Consider the following 16,338-nt stretch of genomic DNA (forward strand, 5'->3'; position numbering starts at 1 on the left):
GGGGGAGTTGGGGGGGGGGGGGGAGGGGTTCAGTGATTTGGCGAGTTTGGTGCTTCTGGACGTGCTAGGACGATGAAAATTGGTAGGCGTGTCAGGGAGCTGCACAAATTGACTTTATAAAGTCGTTTTCCCAGATTCGACCATCTGGGGGGCTAAAGGGAGAGGAAAAATTAGAAAAAATTAAGTATTTATAACATACGAGTGGGTGATCGGATCTTAATGAATTTTGATATTTAGAAGAACATCGTGACTCAGAGCTCTTATTTTAAATCCTGACCGGCATTAAGCCTCTTATTTTCCTTTTAAATCAATCTATTGATTCATAGAATTTTGCTAGAGCTCATACCATATGATCTCTTGGCTCTTAGCTCTTCTTGCCTCGTCACAAGTGCCATATGAGCTTTTAGCTCTTGTTTCTGTTTAAACTAGTATGTTTTCTTCTCTTTTTGTTAATAGAGGCTACTTGGATGTAAAGCAAAAATATACAGTTATTTTTTCATTTATTTTATTTAGTTTCTGGATCGAAACATTTAGTCGCATCTTGCGTATTTATTAATCCACTATCTGTTTATTTACCATAACTACCCGTTCAATTTTACTTACGAATGAAAAGGCAGTTCAGTCTATGAAATTAGTAAATAACTTACCCTGATACCAGAATGGTGTAGCTCCCCATACATGTTCACCAACTTCTAGATCCCGTACTCCACTACCAATTTCAGCTATAACACCGCTGAAATCTCGGCCGAGACTGAGAGGAAAGACTTTTTTTCCTAACTAAAAAGAAGTAAAACGTGAATGTGACTGAAATTATGAGTATAAATTTTTTTAGGCTGACTTTTGAGTAAGTTAGAATACTTTCGTCATAAAATGTATATAGTTACTAGTTCACTAGATAAGTTACTTGATGGCTTGGCAAAGTTCCATCGTTGAGTCTCCCTGTTTAAAAAATTCAGAAACTGTTCCAACAGCTCTGCTTAATATACAAACATATAAATTTAAGATTAACAGCGAATACCGGGTCCAAATTTAGTAGGGTAATTGGAAAGTGCTTTCTTCAATATCTCATGAAACCAATAAAGCAAGCCAAAGAGAAGGAATAGGAAAAAGTTTACATTTCACTCGGTACTATAGCCTCTAAAATACTCGAAAATTGCATAATTTTCCCCTCCAGTCCTTATAACCAATTAGACTACATTTGACTTTAACAATACTAGACAAATAATTATTACCCAAACGTAAGTTAAAATCATTTCCTATATTGTCATTGGTTATCAAAATAACCAATCATGTGCATTCAGTCAACAGGAAATCTAAATCACCCAGGATTTGTCAAATTGAATCTTACTGTTTTGGAGTCCATAGTAAACTAAGATTTTTTCCTATACCACAGAGACTAGTAGCGTCAATAGTTACCAGTTGTACCTGTTTTAATGGCTCTCTAATAGAGCTAAGTTTGCTGTTCATGCTGGATCTTCATAAAAATTAGTGTAATTATTAAAATCAAATGTAAAAAAACTGAAAAAAAAATCATTGAAAAAAAAATTGAAATATAAATCAAATATTAAAAAAAAAATAAATCACCCTGCCAAGAGAAAGAAAGTAAAGAAAGAGGAAACAATATGTACCAGCAACTAAAAGCGTAGAAACTGCACATTTGAAATGTAGAACAAAGCCTGATTCAATCAATAAAGCGTAATTGAAATATACTTCGATTCAAAGTTAACATTTCACATGATTTCTTTATTATTGTTTATTTTACTTTTTAATTAAACACAAGAAATTTCGTCCTTCAAAAAACTAATTAAAAATCATTTATCCAAAAAACTAGTTTTTCAAAGAAAAGTAAGGAGGTTAATTAAACTAAAGACAAGCAGACTTAAACGAAAAGAGATGAATATTAGTAAAGAAATGAGATCCAAAACAAACAGAAATTACAATGAATAATTAAGCAGAACTTAAAACGAATAGAAATTGCCACAAACAGGAATAGGGCTATCTTCTTTAGACCTTTCTAAAGACCAGAGCATCATTTGCGCTTAACTAAAAACGGATCTAAGAGAGCCTGTAGATGAAAGCTTTGAAAGAAAACAATAGTTTTATAGATTCTTATAGATCAAGTCTTATAGATTAAGAAAACGTACTTGATTTAGCAGGCAGAAAAGCTGTAAAAAAGGACCTGTCCTTATGGTATACCAGATAATGAAGTTAAACTTTTAATGCTATGTATGGAAGTAATACCATTATTTTCATTGGAATGTGCGATTAGTCTCTGGTGAGGAATCAGGAGTCAGGCAGGGTCATGTCTTTCCCCGTATTTTGTTTTCATCATAACTTACATTAAATTTATGAACTCGGTCCAAAGGATCACAACAAAGAATATAGGAGACAGCGTAATTAAAGAGGAAAGTAAAGCCCTCTACCTAGCTTATTCCAATAGTTTCACTGTCGAAGGTCAAATGAATGAATTATTGGAAATTTATAAACCCATAATGAGAGAATACGTTCGAAAATGGACGGTAAGAATACTCTCGTATCAGGCATAAATGAGAATGAATAGGTGCCGAGAAAATTGACTGAGTGAATAGCTTCACCAATGTAGCATTACGTAAAGAGGGTCAATCCAGTAAAGATGTAAAATGTAGTATATTCAAGACATGGAGTAAATTTTAGCAGTTGAAAAATTAGGAAGAATAAGAAGATAAGACTTACAACCAAGGTCATAATACATGAAGTTAGAAAAAATTGGGGGCAAGAGATGCGACGATCCCCGTGGAAGGGTCGGCATACTAGAGATTATGGTATTAAAAATAGTCGAATATGGTTCTGAAACGTAGGTACTTCAAAAAACTGAAGATGATATCCTAGAGGTTTTCCAGATAAATTTTTAAAGAGTTTAAATGTCCCTGGGCTACTTGTAATCAAGCAATAATCTTTGACAAAGATATGATTTGATTTTACTCTCTAGACCAATGAAAGACCTATTAAGAATTCAAGGTAACATTTATCGACAGACGATTATAGGCTGCCTAAAATTGAGCTTTCTGGAGATTCAGCAGGAAGTCAATGAAAAGAAGGGTGTGTTCGAATGAGAAGCGATTAGGTCATAAGAAAAACTTTAAAGGCAGTTGAAACTTCATGGAGGAGATAGAGGAGCCAGGTTCTGAACAGAGAGGGTGGGAAAGGAACGTGCTCAGCTGGGCTAGTCTAGGCGGCTAGATACCCTGACGAGCTGTGAGTAGTAATAGTATCTCAATTTCCATAACAGCAATTTGGTTGAGGAGTCACACTAGATGGCAGATAATGCTCTTGATCGAAATTTTGATTAACTTAACTTCCTTTTGACACATTATCTTTACTTTCTAGGACATAATTCGGCCAAACTCAATCACATATAAACATATTAGTTCGAGAAACAGAATTAAGGCACTACTTATTTACAAAAGCCTTTACAAAAACATGTTATTTACAAACCACACTCATAGTCATCATATCAGGCTACTATAAGTGCTTCTGTTCCCTTTTCTTTGTGAACGGCAAGCAGAAAGCCAGTAAGTAAGTAGTAGTAAGTAGTAAGACGGCACTAGACCCTTAAGGTCCAAACCGGCGGTGCTGATCTCCGTTTCATGGCACAGATTTCTCCAGGTACCCATTTAAAGCTGGGTCGACTCTGGCTGAGCTTACAGAGTCACGCCACTGACCCCCGTCCCAAACTAAATAACTGGTCACAACAGGGATTGAATCCGTGCCCCTTGGACACAGAATTCCCACGCCATACAAATACAAATTTAAAACAATTTGTCTTATAAAAACTTATACATCAGCTGTTCAAAGCTGTTATTACATGTGTACATCGATACCAAGCTCCATAAGTCCTAAGCAAATAAATATAAATGAACTGCTGCGTTACTTATTAATTGCTTTTTATTGATTGCCAAAACACTGGATCTTGGACATACTGTCTCAAGAGAAATTCAATATTATCACAGGCTTTACAACTTTAATACTATTAACTTTCAAAATCTAGTTAAGTAAAATTATTGATAAAAACTAAACCTCCACCATCAAACAGTTCGTGGTAACAAGTTTTTGGCAACGTGGAAACAGAGTTTTGAATTGGTTTTTATGCTGATTCTAAACACCTAAACTTCTTTAAGTTTAATGTTACCCATCAAAGGCTACAAGCCTGAGAAAATTTGTCTGATTCTCGAAAAAGGGGAATAAATCCAAAAAAATTCAAGGAATCTTAACGCAGAGGTTTCAAGCTCCTATCTACAAATATATGGAACTTTATTTTTGTTTTTTTAGCAGAAGAAAGATTTCAGAAGCATACATATTTGTTCGTGTGTGTTTTTTTTCAGGGGTGATTGTATTGAACCAATAGTACTAGAAGATCGGAAGAGAGCTAGTTCGAACGGAAATCAAAAACTGAAGTGTCCTTTTAAAGTGACCAAAAAGAGGGGTCACCCAAGCCCCCTCCCACGCCCATTTTCTCCCTAAGATATCTAATCAAATTTTCAAGATAACCATTTAATTCAGCATAGTAGAAAGGTCCGGTAACTATGCTTTTGGTGATGAGATGACCCACCGTAGTCCCTGGGGAAAGTGCTGTAATTAACGCAATTTACCCATATTGTTCACGTACAGTGTTTGTTATTGGGAGAATATGCGAAAATTTTTCAGGGTAATTTTCTGCGGGGAGGGAGGAGGAGATTTTCTACGGAGAGAATTTCAAGAAGAAAGAAAATTTCAGGTGATATTTACGAAGGAAAATGTTACACACGAGAGAGGGAATGGGATTCCCTGCCATGATTGGAAAACCAGGCAGGAATAAAAAAAAAACAAGTTTTTTTTATATGAAAGTAAGGAGCAACATTAAAATATAAAACGAACAGAAACAATTCTGTACATTAGAAGGGCTACTCCTCGCTCTTTACTCTAAAGTTTGATTATTTGTTTTGATTCTTTAGGAAAGACTACTAAAATACAAGGGGCGTCGATTTTGGATAAGAATTATTTTTAAAGAGCTTTAAGACTTTAACGTAAAGAGTACAGTTTAATGTACACTGTACGTAAAGAGTACAGTTGGAGGACGGGTTGCAGCCCCCCTCCTTGTATACCGAATAATTTCTGTTCGTTTTAAGTTTTAATGCTGCTGCTTATTTTCAGTTAAAAAAACTTTTTTTTTATTTAAACCTAAATCAAAATTCCTTGACAGAAAATCGATCTTTAATATACAAATGAATATACGATAATATTAAAAAAATAAAATTAATATTTATCAGGAAAACAAGACTTTGAGCTTTGCCTCTATAAAATGTCTGAGTATATTATCTTATCTCATCGACTGAGCAGTATTCAGGTGGCCTTGGGTTTGAGTGCCAGCAGTTCAAGATTTTTACAAAAACTTTCATCTTCAATAATACCAAATAATCGAAAATAAAATCAATATAGACCTACTATTAACCTCTTAAAAAAAAAATCTCCACAGTCTTCCGTAGCCATATGTCATAGCTCAGCAGGGCAATAGCTAAGTGACAGGGTAGTATTTAGGAACCTAGTGTTCGACCCCAGTAGTTCCAGATTTTATATATAAATTTCCATCTGCAAAAGTAACAGAAGATTCAAACTGTAATCAATATAGACTTACCATCCACTTCTTAAACAAAAAATTTCTCCACAACCTTCCATAGCCATGCGTGATTCTTAGGTCTACTGGGTCTACGCTTGCCGCTCTAACTTGCACAATAACTTCGTATTTTCTACATTTTGACCGAACTGGAAAGTCGTCTATTAAGGCAACTCCCTATAAAAAAAAAGTTAGTTTGAGACACATACATAAATAAACGAGTTTGCTTTTTTTGTGGGACAGAAGATAAAAGATTCGTAATTTTATATATTTATATATATATATATATATATATATATATATATATATATATATATATATATATATATATATATATATATATATATATATAGGAAAACAGTCTTCCTTTTCTCCTTCTGTCTCCTTTTTTTTTTTTTTTTTTTTTTTTTTTTTTTTTTTTTTTTTTTTTTTTTTTTTTTTTTAATGTGTTTATGCTGTTGCATTGGTGATTTCTCTTGTCGTTATATTTATATTATATAATATATATATATATATTATATATATAAATATATGTATATATATACCATTGTTAATTTTAACGTAAAATTCATATTCGGAAACCATGCTGTGAAAGAAATCTTAAAATAGAATTCTATTCTATTCTGTCCCGGAAAAAAGACCCAGCAACCGAACCGTCGATTACTGGCGCCTATTAATGCGTCATTACTGGCATTCGACGATCTTTATCCTTTTATGCAGGGATGTATTAAAAAAGGACACTTTAGGACTTAGTTCAAGATCGATACTCTAACTTACATCATCATCGTTTCCACACAAGAACTGAAGTCAAGACTCAGTTCATATGGATCGTTAGCGAAACAAAGGAAGAATTTTCAGAGATCTAATTTTAGGCTATCGCTTTCTAAACGTTTTTGTTTTCTGTAAAATATCAGAATTACTCCCCCCCCCCCCCGAAAAAAAAATCAACAAAACAACTTAACAAACTTATCAACGATGTTTTATCCAGAAAATAATGGGAGCTGACCCCTGGCCGTCGATGGCACGACCCCCCCCCCTACCCTAAAAAAAGCATTTAATTAAAGAAATTTTAGTCCAAAACTTGTGGGAACTGACCCCTGGTCCTCCATGCCCCGATTAGGGGAATCGTTTTCTGTAAAACATCTGAATTATCAAACTTAATAAAATAAACCCCCCACCCTCAGCGGATACCTCTGAACTCAATTTATGGCTGTGAGAATCTTTTCTAAAAACATTGTCCGATGTTTAAAAAATTGTCAAGGATCAAGACAGCAAAAACCAGTTTTTTATTAATACTCATAAAAAAACACTAAAACTCAAGAATCTTTGTTTATGAACTGTCAAATAGAAAATCTGGGAGGGAAGGACACTCTTTAGACCAACATCAGGGAGAGGGGATAGAATTATCTCCCTACTTCTGTTCCGAAATTCAATTTGATTCCTGGCCGAGTAGATTGGAGCGCTGGATTCAGGATCCTTTGTCTGAGAGGACGAGGGTTCGAATTCTAGTGAACCCAAATGTTTAGTTTGGGAAGGGGGTCAGTGGCGTGACTGTGTAAGCTTAGCCAGAGTCGACTTAGCTATAAACGGGTACCTGGAGAAATCTGGGGAAGGCAAACAGGAAGGATGTGCGAAAGCACAGGATGGTTGGCCCCCAATCCCCCATTGCACTTCCTGGCTCAAGGGCCAAGAAACGGAGATCAGCACCGCCGGTAAGGAATGTAGGGTCTAATGCCGTATTCTTTACCTTTACTTTTTTATACATTACCCCTCCCTTCCCTCATTAAAAAAGGTCTTACCTTTAAGCCAGAGTAGGCGATGCAACCAAGACTTCTCACTCGGTTCCGAAATTCAATTTGGTTCATTCTAAAAGCTATTAGAAACCCAAGTAAAACACCTATTGAGGCTCCTGCCAAAAAGCATACCAAATTCGGGTGTGTAACTGAAATAAAGTGGACTTTGTATTAAAAAGCGATTAGAGTTACTGTAGAAAATAGGAGGAAATAGAACTGTACTGTTTCACGAAAAATATTTTGAAGATTATACTATTTTAAGTAACTGTTTGGAACTGCACCGTTTCATATAAGGAATTCTATCAAATTAAGTTACAAACACATTTTAGCCTGCTGAATTGACGACGGATGCCACTGGTCCAAGAACAGAAATGTCTATTGAGCTCTCGCCAAAAAGCCTACTAGATTTGGGTTTGTGACTTAAACAAGATTTAGTTAGCATTAAAAGTGATGATGCTAATTTATAAATTCAAAACAATATCTGGATGAATAAAAGGCTCAAAGTAAAAACATTTCGTTTAAGCCTACTGAAATGGGAGGATCCAAACTACACAACTTTAGAATTCCAGTTATCTTTAAGGACGAGATTAACCAGGGTTGCCACTGGTCCATAAAACAATACCTTTGGAACTTCAGCCAAAGAACATACTAGATTGTGACGCGTAGCTGAAATGATATTGTCTTAGCATTGACAAGTGATAAGACTTATTCAAAAGATGAATGAGCGAAAATATTAATAATAGAGACAACGCTCTAGCGTTGGCAAAGTAATAAGCAATGTGCGTCCAGTGTAAGCTTTTTTTTTCTGCGTATACATCGTACGGAACAGGTTATTGTAGAAACTCAGGAGTGGACACATCGCAAGTAGCCACGACAGCAGTCACACTGCATTCGTCCTCAAAATCACAGTCATAGTCTATCGCATTCGCAAGGATTCGTAGTCACAAGTATTCGCAGTCTTAAGTAGCCACAGCCACAAGTAGTCCAATCGCCGGTTGTCACAGTCGCAAATAATCGTAGTCTCAAACAATCATAGTTGCAAACAGTCACAATTACAAGTAACCTGGTTAGTTAAAGTCACAAGTAGTCCCATCAACAGTTACAAGTAGTCACAACCACAGTCACAACTAGACGCAGTTGCAAGTACTCACCGTGTTGGCCACAAGAAGTGGCAGCCAAAAGTAGTAAGAATCCTATTCGCAGTTGCAAGTAGTAGCAATCACAGTCACAATAGTAGTAGCAAGGGTGGTACTGAAGTTAATTCCCTTAGCCGCTTCCAAGGTATCAAAGATATATCCTTTTGATAACCTGGATGCATATATTCTGTTTTGATTTAGTTAACCGTCCCCTCAACAGTCCTTGGAGTTTCACTTCAATACCCTTAGCCTTTTCTGACATACCCAAGATCAAACATTACCCTTCTTTTCCAATTCTAAATCCTGTATCTAAACACTGGACATATTGTATAATTAACAACCCTTTCCCCAAGGGCTGTGGAGGGCATGACATCCCCAGATGCACACACTTTTTACTATTTTCAATTATTTTGAAGTTTTTTTTATATTAAATACAATGTCTTTATTTTGGAATAGATTATATAAAACTGGAGTCTTGTAGTCTTTTAAAAAATTGAATGAAAAAACAACAAGTTTTTGTAACGGAAAGTAAGGAGCGACATTAAAACTTGAAACCAACAGAAATTACACCGTATATGAAAGGAACTTTTCCTCCTCAACGCCTCGCTCTTTATGCTAAAGTTTGACCCTTTCTCTTAACTCTACTTTTTAAAACAGTAAGAAACTTTAGCGTGAAGAGCAGGGCGTTGAGGAGGAAAAGCCCCTTTCATTATACGGAGTAATTTCTGTCCGTTTCAAGTTTTAATGTCGCTCCTTACTTTCCGTTACAAAAACTTGTTGTTGGTTTTATTTAATTTCTGGACGTTTATGAATTAATGCATGTTTTGATCTTGGCTCTCCGCAAATAAATAATTAAAACGAAATTTGCATATTAATTAATTGCAATTAATCGGAAGATTTTGAAAAAAAAGAAGCGAATGAGGAGGCCTAGTTGCCCTCCAAGTTTTTGATTACTTAAAAAAGCAACTAGAACTTTTAATTTTTATAAACGCTTTCATTGGTAAAAAATTTACGTAAACTACGAATTAACTTACGTAACGAGCCTCTATATTCGTATGTTTTTATTGCGTATATGAGGGGGTTCAACCCTCGTCGATACCTCGCTCTTTACACTAAAGCTTAGATTGTGTCCCAATTCCTTAAGAATGACCTTTGAATCACAAAGGCCGTAGAATAAATAGTTGAAATTACTAAAAATACTTTAGCGTAAAGAGTGAGGCATAACGAGGAGGTAAACCCCAAATATATGTAATAAATTTTATTCGTTTTAAGTTTTAGTGCTGATCCTTACTTTCAGTAGAAAAACTTTTCATGTTTATTTTTTCATTGTTTTTTTCAAATAAAGCTAGAAAATCCTGCACCCCCTTCATTGAAATTCTCTTCCCCCATGAGAAGTCTCTTCATGGTAATATCCTCCCACGTAACCCCTCCCCCTCAACCAAAAAAAATCCCCCTGAAAACGTCTTTACACTTCCCAGTAACCATTAGTATATGTAAACACAGGTCAAAGTCTTCAACTTGCAGCCCCTCCCTCGGGGACTGCGGGGGAGTAAGTCGTCCCTAAAGACATAGTTATTAGGTTCTTCGACTATGGTGAATAAAATGGTTATTTCAGAATTTTGATCTGGTGACTTTGGGGAAAAATGAGCGTGGGAGGGGGCCTAGGTGCCCTCCAATTTTTTGGAGGGCACCTAGAACTTAAGGGCACTAGAACTTTTAATTTCCGTTAGAATGAGCCCTCTCGCAAGATTCTAGGACCACTTAGTCGATACGATCACCCCTGGAAAAAAAAAAACAAATAAACACGCATCTGTGATCTGTCTTCTGGAAAAAAAGCGAAATTCCAAATTTTTGCAGATAGGAGCTTGAAACTTCTACAATAAGGTTCTCTGATACGCTGAATCTGATTAAGTGATTTTCGTTAAGATTGTATGACTTTTAAGGGGTGTTTCCCCCTGTTTTCTAAAACCAGGCAAAGTTTCTCAGGCTCGTAACTTTTGATGGGTATAACTGATCTTGATGAAACTTGTATATTTAAGATCAGCATTAAAATGCGATTCTTTTGATGTAACTATTGGTATCATAATTCCATTTTTTAGAGTTTCGGTTACTACTGAGCCGGGTCGCTCCTTACTATAGTTCGTTACCATGAACTGCTTAATTGTATAATATGTAAGCTTGTAGTCCTTGAGCAAAAGGTACTAAAAGACGTTTTAATAGAGGACAGTTTTCCGTGTCTCCTGTGAGGTAAAAACGTATGTACCACCTTTTGGTGCAACACCCTATGTCATGCACCACCTTTTGGTGCAACACCCTATGTCATGCACCACCTTTTGGTGCAACACCCTATGTCATGCACCACCTTTTGGTGCAACACCCTATGTCATGCACCACCTTTTGGTGCAACACCCTATGTCATGCACCACCTTTTGGTGCAACACCCTATGTCATGCACCACCTTTTGGGAATGCGTTTTGGTGAAATACCTAATTTCTGCTTAAACGCTACTTCTATGTGCACAATATAACATTCATTAAATTTATAGAACAAGTTAGTATAGCCTATGCTGTACGACTCAATGTGAACCTCTCGTATTATACGAGTCTTTCCTTACTTTTTTATTCGTTTTAAAATAACAAGGGACAAGCTGAATGGTTTTGGGTATCAAGATCTTGAGAAACCAGCTGGGCAAATGCTATGTTACCCTTGGAATCAACAGTATTTCATCCTTAATACAATTAAAACATGGAGAACACTCATTAGCAAATGGCCTAGAAAGGCTGCGATTTTCAACCTTTTTTACAGGAAATCGTACAAACTGGAAAGTGGAGTTCTCAGTTGTGGCTTTAGGAGTCGTGTTTGCAATAGACCTATTGCAGTGTCATTGAACTCCTACCAAACCTTGGCCACAGGTTTGAGCAGGAATAAAAACCAAAAAATACTTACACTTAGATCTTAGTAAAAAATCAATTCTTGAAATTGATTCGGATACATCAACCCCTGTAATCTGTTCTATGTAGGAAAATGTCACATCACGAACTCTTGATTTAATTTGAAGGAAATATCTCAATGTTTCAGCATGTAAATATTTAACTGCATCAGGGCAGCGCATTTCCCGGATATGAGCTGTCATATTGTTGACTTGACTCCTCCACCAGTATGACGAATTCCAATGAAGCTAGAAAACAAAACGTTTAAGGGGATTCGATACCACAAAGAATCAGCCTATCACGTCCATTATAAACTTTCTTGGTTTGTGTATCCAAACTGTTTAGAAGTGATTGGGCAGTCTAGCCATGTACAGCTTGGATAAGCGGTCCTAAAAAACGACAGAAAACTAAAAGCCGACATCTACTTTTCCCAAAATCTTAGGAAATAATGACGAAGACCACACTGCCTTTCCATAATACAACAACAAAAGAGAGAATAATGAGGACTTTTTTCCCAAGACAGTGAACCAACAAAACCTATTTGAATATTTTGGCCCTATATCTAAGGGCCGTCTTCAGCAAAGAAAAAATAAAAAACAATAAAACACTTACAATAAAAGTTCTCAGTTAAAAATCCATTTGTTTTTATTATAGAAAATAATCTAATTCAAAATAAAACAAAAATAGGAACGAACAAAAGCAAGCCCAATATCAAAAGAACTATCAGATTAGCTGCAGAGAAGGCAAATATCGCAATAAGAAATCATTCCAATTTTTAATAAATACAGTTAGTGAAATGAATGAACCTTTTTATCTTGCAAAATGTTAGCCTTTATCAGACAGTCTTGGCTGAACTTTTCGTTAAGAAGTAAAGATGCCAAGGCTATTTTAAAATAAAAACAAATGGATTTTTAACTGAGAACTTTTATTGTAAGTGTTTTATTGTTTTTTGTTTTTTTTTTTCTTTGCTGAAGACGGCCCTTAGATATAGGGCCGAAATATTCAAATAGGTTTTGTTGGTTCACTGTCTTGGGAAAAAAGTCCTCATTATTCTCTCTTTTGTTGTTGAATCTTAGGAAAACCTCGTAACTTCTCTTGTTTTGTGCCAGATATAGATATATTTAATTTAGAGAAACTTATATCATTCGAAAGTGTAAATTCAGTTTTTTCGATCAAATGGAGCAGACTTTTTTTTTTTTTTTTTTTTTTTTTTTATTTAAAGGAAAATAGAAAAGATTGACCTAAAAACGTTCTAGTATACCGGCTAAGAAAATGTCCAAAATACCTCAATAGAAATACCAGTTGATCAATTAAGAGCTCTTCAAATTTTCTGTGGTGTAATAAGCATTGACTGAAAACTTTGCCGACAGAATTACATTGTCTTTTCAATCAAATTCCATAATCAGATCACAAATTCTCAATAGGTTTCAAGGACAAGCAGCCCCATAAGAGAATTTGCAAATGGACCCTTTGTCTTTGAGACAGTCAGCCGACGTTGAGGCTCACTAAATCATGATCAAGGTATCGAATCCTCTTAAAATTTATGGTCGAAGTACACAAATAAGTTCACACAAGCGTGACCCTTGAGATGGCGGAGATTTTTTGAACAGATTAAGGGAATCAAATGCTATAAAATTACACCTTAGGGCAATTCCTGCAAGGAATTCTTTCCAGAAATACCCACAGATATCTAATCCACAGTTAGGTAAGTGTGCTCGTATTAATGCTAGGAGGAACAAAAAAAAATTATCTTTTTTTTTATCCTAATACAAAGATAAAAACATGAGGTTAGCTTTTCCGATATTTCAAAACTAATTTTGAAAGGGATAATTCACTTTTTTTGCTTTATTTTGGCTTCAGGTACCCTCAATGGGTTTTTTTCCCAATTTAATCCGCTTCTCTGCTCTTTCATAGCTGAATCCAAGGGAGGGGGAGGGGCTAAAATAATTCCTTAAAAATAAAAAATAGCGTCCTAAAAACTCTTTCTTATGCGTTAACCCACTCTAGGAACAATACTTTACCCCCCCCCCTCGTCCCTTCGAGAGTCAGATCAACGAGTTCCTTCTTTTTCTTTCTTTCTTTTTCTTTTTCATTTTTTGAATCTTCTTTTTTTCTTTCTTATGCATATATTATTTTTTAGAGTTGATATTATTGTGCATATGGCATAGGCCTAAATATACCATAGTACCTGAAAAATTTAGTATTTTAGAAATAAAGTATCTTAAAAATTTGTGTGGCGTTTCAAACGAAAAAAAAATACTTATACTAACAGCAATCAACGAAGGAAAAGTCCAGCTATACTTGAAATTCCCAATATCATTTATTACATTATTGGATTTTTCTCTTGCAAGATTGGATAAGGACCTCCCTCTCGAAAAATTGAAAATCTAGTCTCAAAATACAAAATGTTATATTTTACCTCTGCAGAATTTATATTTTATTTCCTCAGTTTAGTATTTGTACGTGGTAAATTCTCTCCTAAAGCTTAGACTTGTGTACATAGATGAATACATAAATCCATGATTTTCACTGAAGAGTGCTGTCCTGTTCAGATAGATACAAGAGAAAAAATTAAGATATGTAAAATAAAAAATACAACATATATAAAATACAATATACAAGATAAATATTAGTAAAGCAATCCCCTTAATATACAATTAAGATAAATTACCATGTTTCAGGAGCTTTTCACCCTCTAGGAACTTCAATGATATGGACACCCCCCCCCCCCCCCCTATGTGTGTAGATATGGCATATCAAGAACTTAAAATTACAAAATTTTTGTAGTGCTCCATACCAAAATACAAATTGAAACATGAAAATAAAACCTAATATAGCAAAAACAACGTAAATAGTAAAAACTATCTAAAAAGAATAAACAAACACAAAATGCATACATAAAGAGGGACTTCAGCAAAAAAAGACCAAATCTCAATATATTTTTATGAATTTTGTTGAGTGGTACTGTAAATTTTTGCGAAATTAAGACTCTTTCCTGCTCCAAAAGAAGCAAGAATAAAACAAAATTCCATTGAGTTGTGCATGTTTATATAAGCACTAAAAAAAGTATTTTGCAATGATACTCTCTCTCTCTCTCTTCAAAATGATTTAGACACTCCTAACATAGGACCTTGGCTACGCTTTTGGATTGCTTTGTTAAAAATCTAATTAAAATCAACAACAATAAGTGACATGAAGAATCCATCTAGATCCATCTGATCTATCATTCCCAGAAGCATTTCATATGGAAGGGGTGGTCGAATAAGCTTTGAAGGGGGCTCAGTCAAATGTAAATCAAAAGTTCCAGTGCCCTTTTCTAAGACTCAGCCACTCGTTTACATATAGCTTCAGTTCTAATTTAGGATCAGTGCACACAGTCGAACTGGCAACTAATAAATTTTATTAGTTGCACACATGCAACTAATAAAAGAGGAAACTCTTTTGTAGATGAATGTAATGCAACCTGCACACATCCTTTCAACAAGAATGGGAGTAAACCACTGCAGCAGAAAACCTAAGGTATAATTGACATTCCTCCTTGATATACTGGGTGCCTCAGGTGCAAACAGTCCTAAGGTCTATAAGGATTTAGCATAATTAAAATCAGCAGTTATATTACACTTCTTGTCTCAATTACTTTTGCTTTACATCATGCAGGAAATATAAGAGTCATTTTTTGACAAAATGTATATGTGTGTACATTTTTCAAATCGGCCAATGTTCTGCCTGGTAGCCTACCACCAACTATATGCAAGATATATTCTAAAAACCAAATATTCAATCTATTCCCAAATTTTTAAGTTGGATTCAAACTAACTTAAACCTCTAAGCTACCGAAGACAATAGGTTCAAACCATTTTCCCCCTGGAAATGTTTATACCATGAGGTCTATTCGTACAAAAAATTTCGGTTTTTTCATATTTTTGGGGGGCTGTTTCCATATTATGAAGTTTATGAGGCAGTACCACATTTTGTCTGTGTTACCATGTTAAACCATGGAATTAAAAAACAAAAGCAATTAGTTAAAATTTAACAATGTTTACTGCTCTGTTTTCCAAAGACAGTTAAACCCTTAAAGTGAAGCTACATCTTTTTAAACTTTTTGCTGCCATCAGTTTTTAGCTTATTATGTGCTGATTTTTATTCCATGTTATTTTTTTTTTTATTTGGCACCTGCAACACCAAAAACTGCATATGAAGGTCTTGTTTATTAAGCAGATTTTCCTAATTTTTAAGACATACGGCCTTATTTAAGTTTCCACCAAACCAATTCAAATACTTTCACTGCCCTTGGTAATTTAAATAAAATCCAGATTTTTTTCAATTTAAAAGTAGGCTTCTTTTGAATATTCAAAATTCTGCTGGATAATCTATAATTGTCAGTAATGTCAGCAGTGTTTAATTTCTAATAATTATTAATTATTAAAATTAAGTTATTATATTATTTATTCAATAATAAATTCCCAACATTAAAGTGCGTGAGCTTCATTTTTATCGCTTTGCCATGCCTATCTTAGTTTACCTTCTCAAAATTCCAGTATTATCGGTAAGAAAGTTATTACTGAAGTCAGAAGTTAACTGTATAGAATTTGACAAAAAGAAATAAAAAGATATCAAATATCCCATATCAAATTGATATATCCCATATCAAAATTTGATATATCCCATATCAAAATGAGTTTAACAGATATAACTTTTTGTAGGGGAGGATTTCATGATTCAAACATAATATTTTTCAATCTCTTCCCTTTTTATTTATAACAGTTTTAAAGCCCTTAGAAGTGAGAATAGAGTTGCAATTTGTTTACAAAACAAATCAGACATAAAAACAATGTAAATCCTATTTGGGA

At 34.7% G+C, this 16,338-nt stretch overlaps 1 protein-coding gene across 1 annotated transcript in view; it reads right to left on the reverse strand.

Moving 5' to 3' along the window:
- The window catches only part of LOC136038248 (reticulon-4-interacting protein 1, mitochondrial-like), a gene marked incomplete in the record, with an annotated part of 65,640 nt that overhangs the window by 38,235 nt on the left and 11,067 nt on the right, over window positions 1-16,338 (reverse strand). Inside the window, 4 exon segments of the mRNA XM_065721360.1 lie at window positions 648-777; window positions 5,651-5,806; window positions 7,429-7,571; window positions 11,505-11,736. Of these exon segments, the coding sequence (XP_065577432.1) occupies window positions 648-777; window positions 5,651-5,806; window positions 7,429-7,571; window positions 11,505-11,736 (661 nt within the window).

Source organism: Artemia franciscana, chromosome 17 (assembly GCF_032884065.1).
Source record: "Artemia franciscana chromosome 17, ASM3288406v1, whole genome shotgun sequence".
In the NCBI taxonomy this organism is placed as follows: Eukaryota; Metazoa; Arthropoda; class Branchiopoda; order Anostraca; family Artemiidae; genus Artemia; species Artemia franciscana.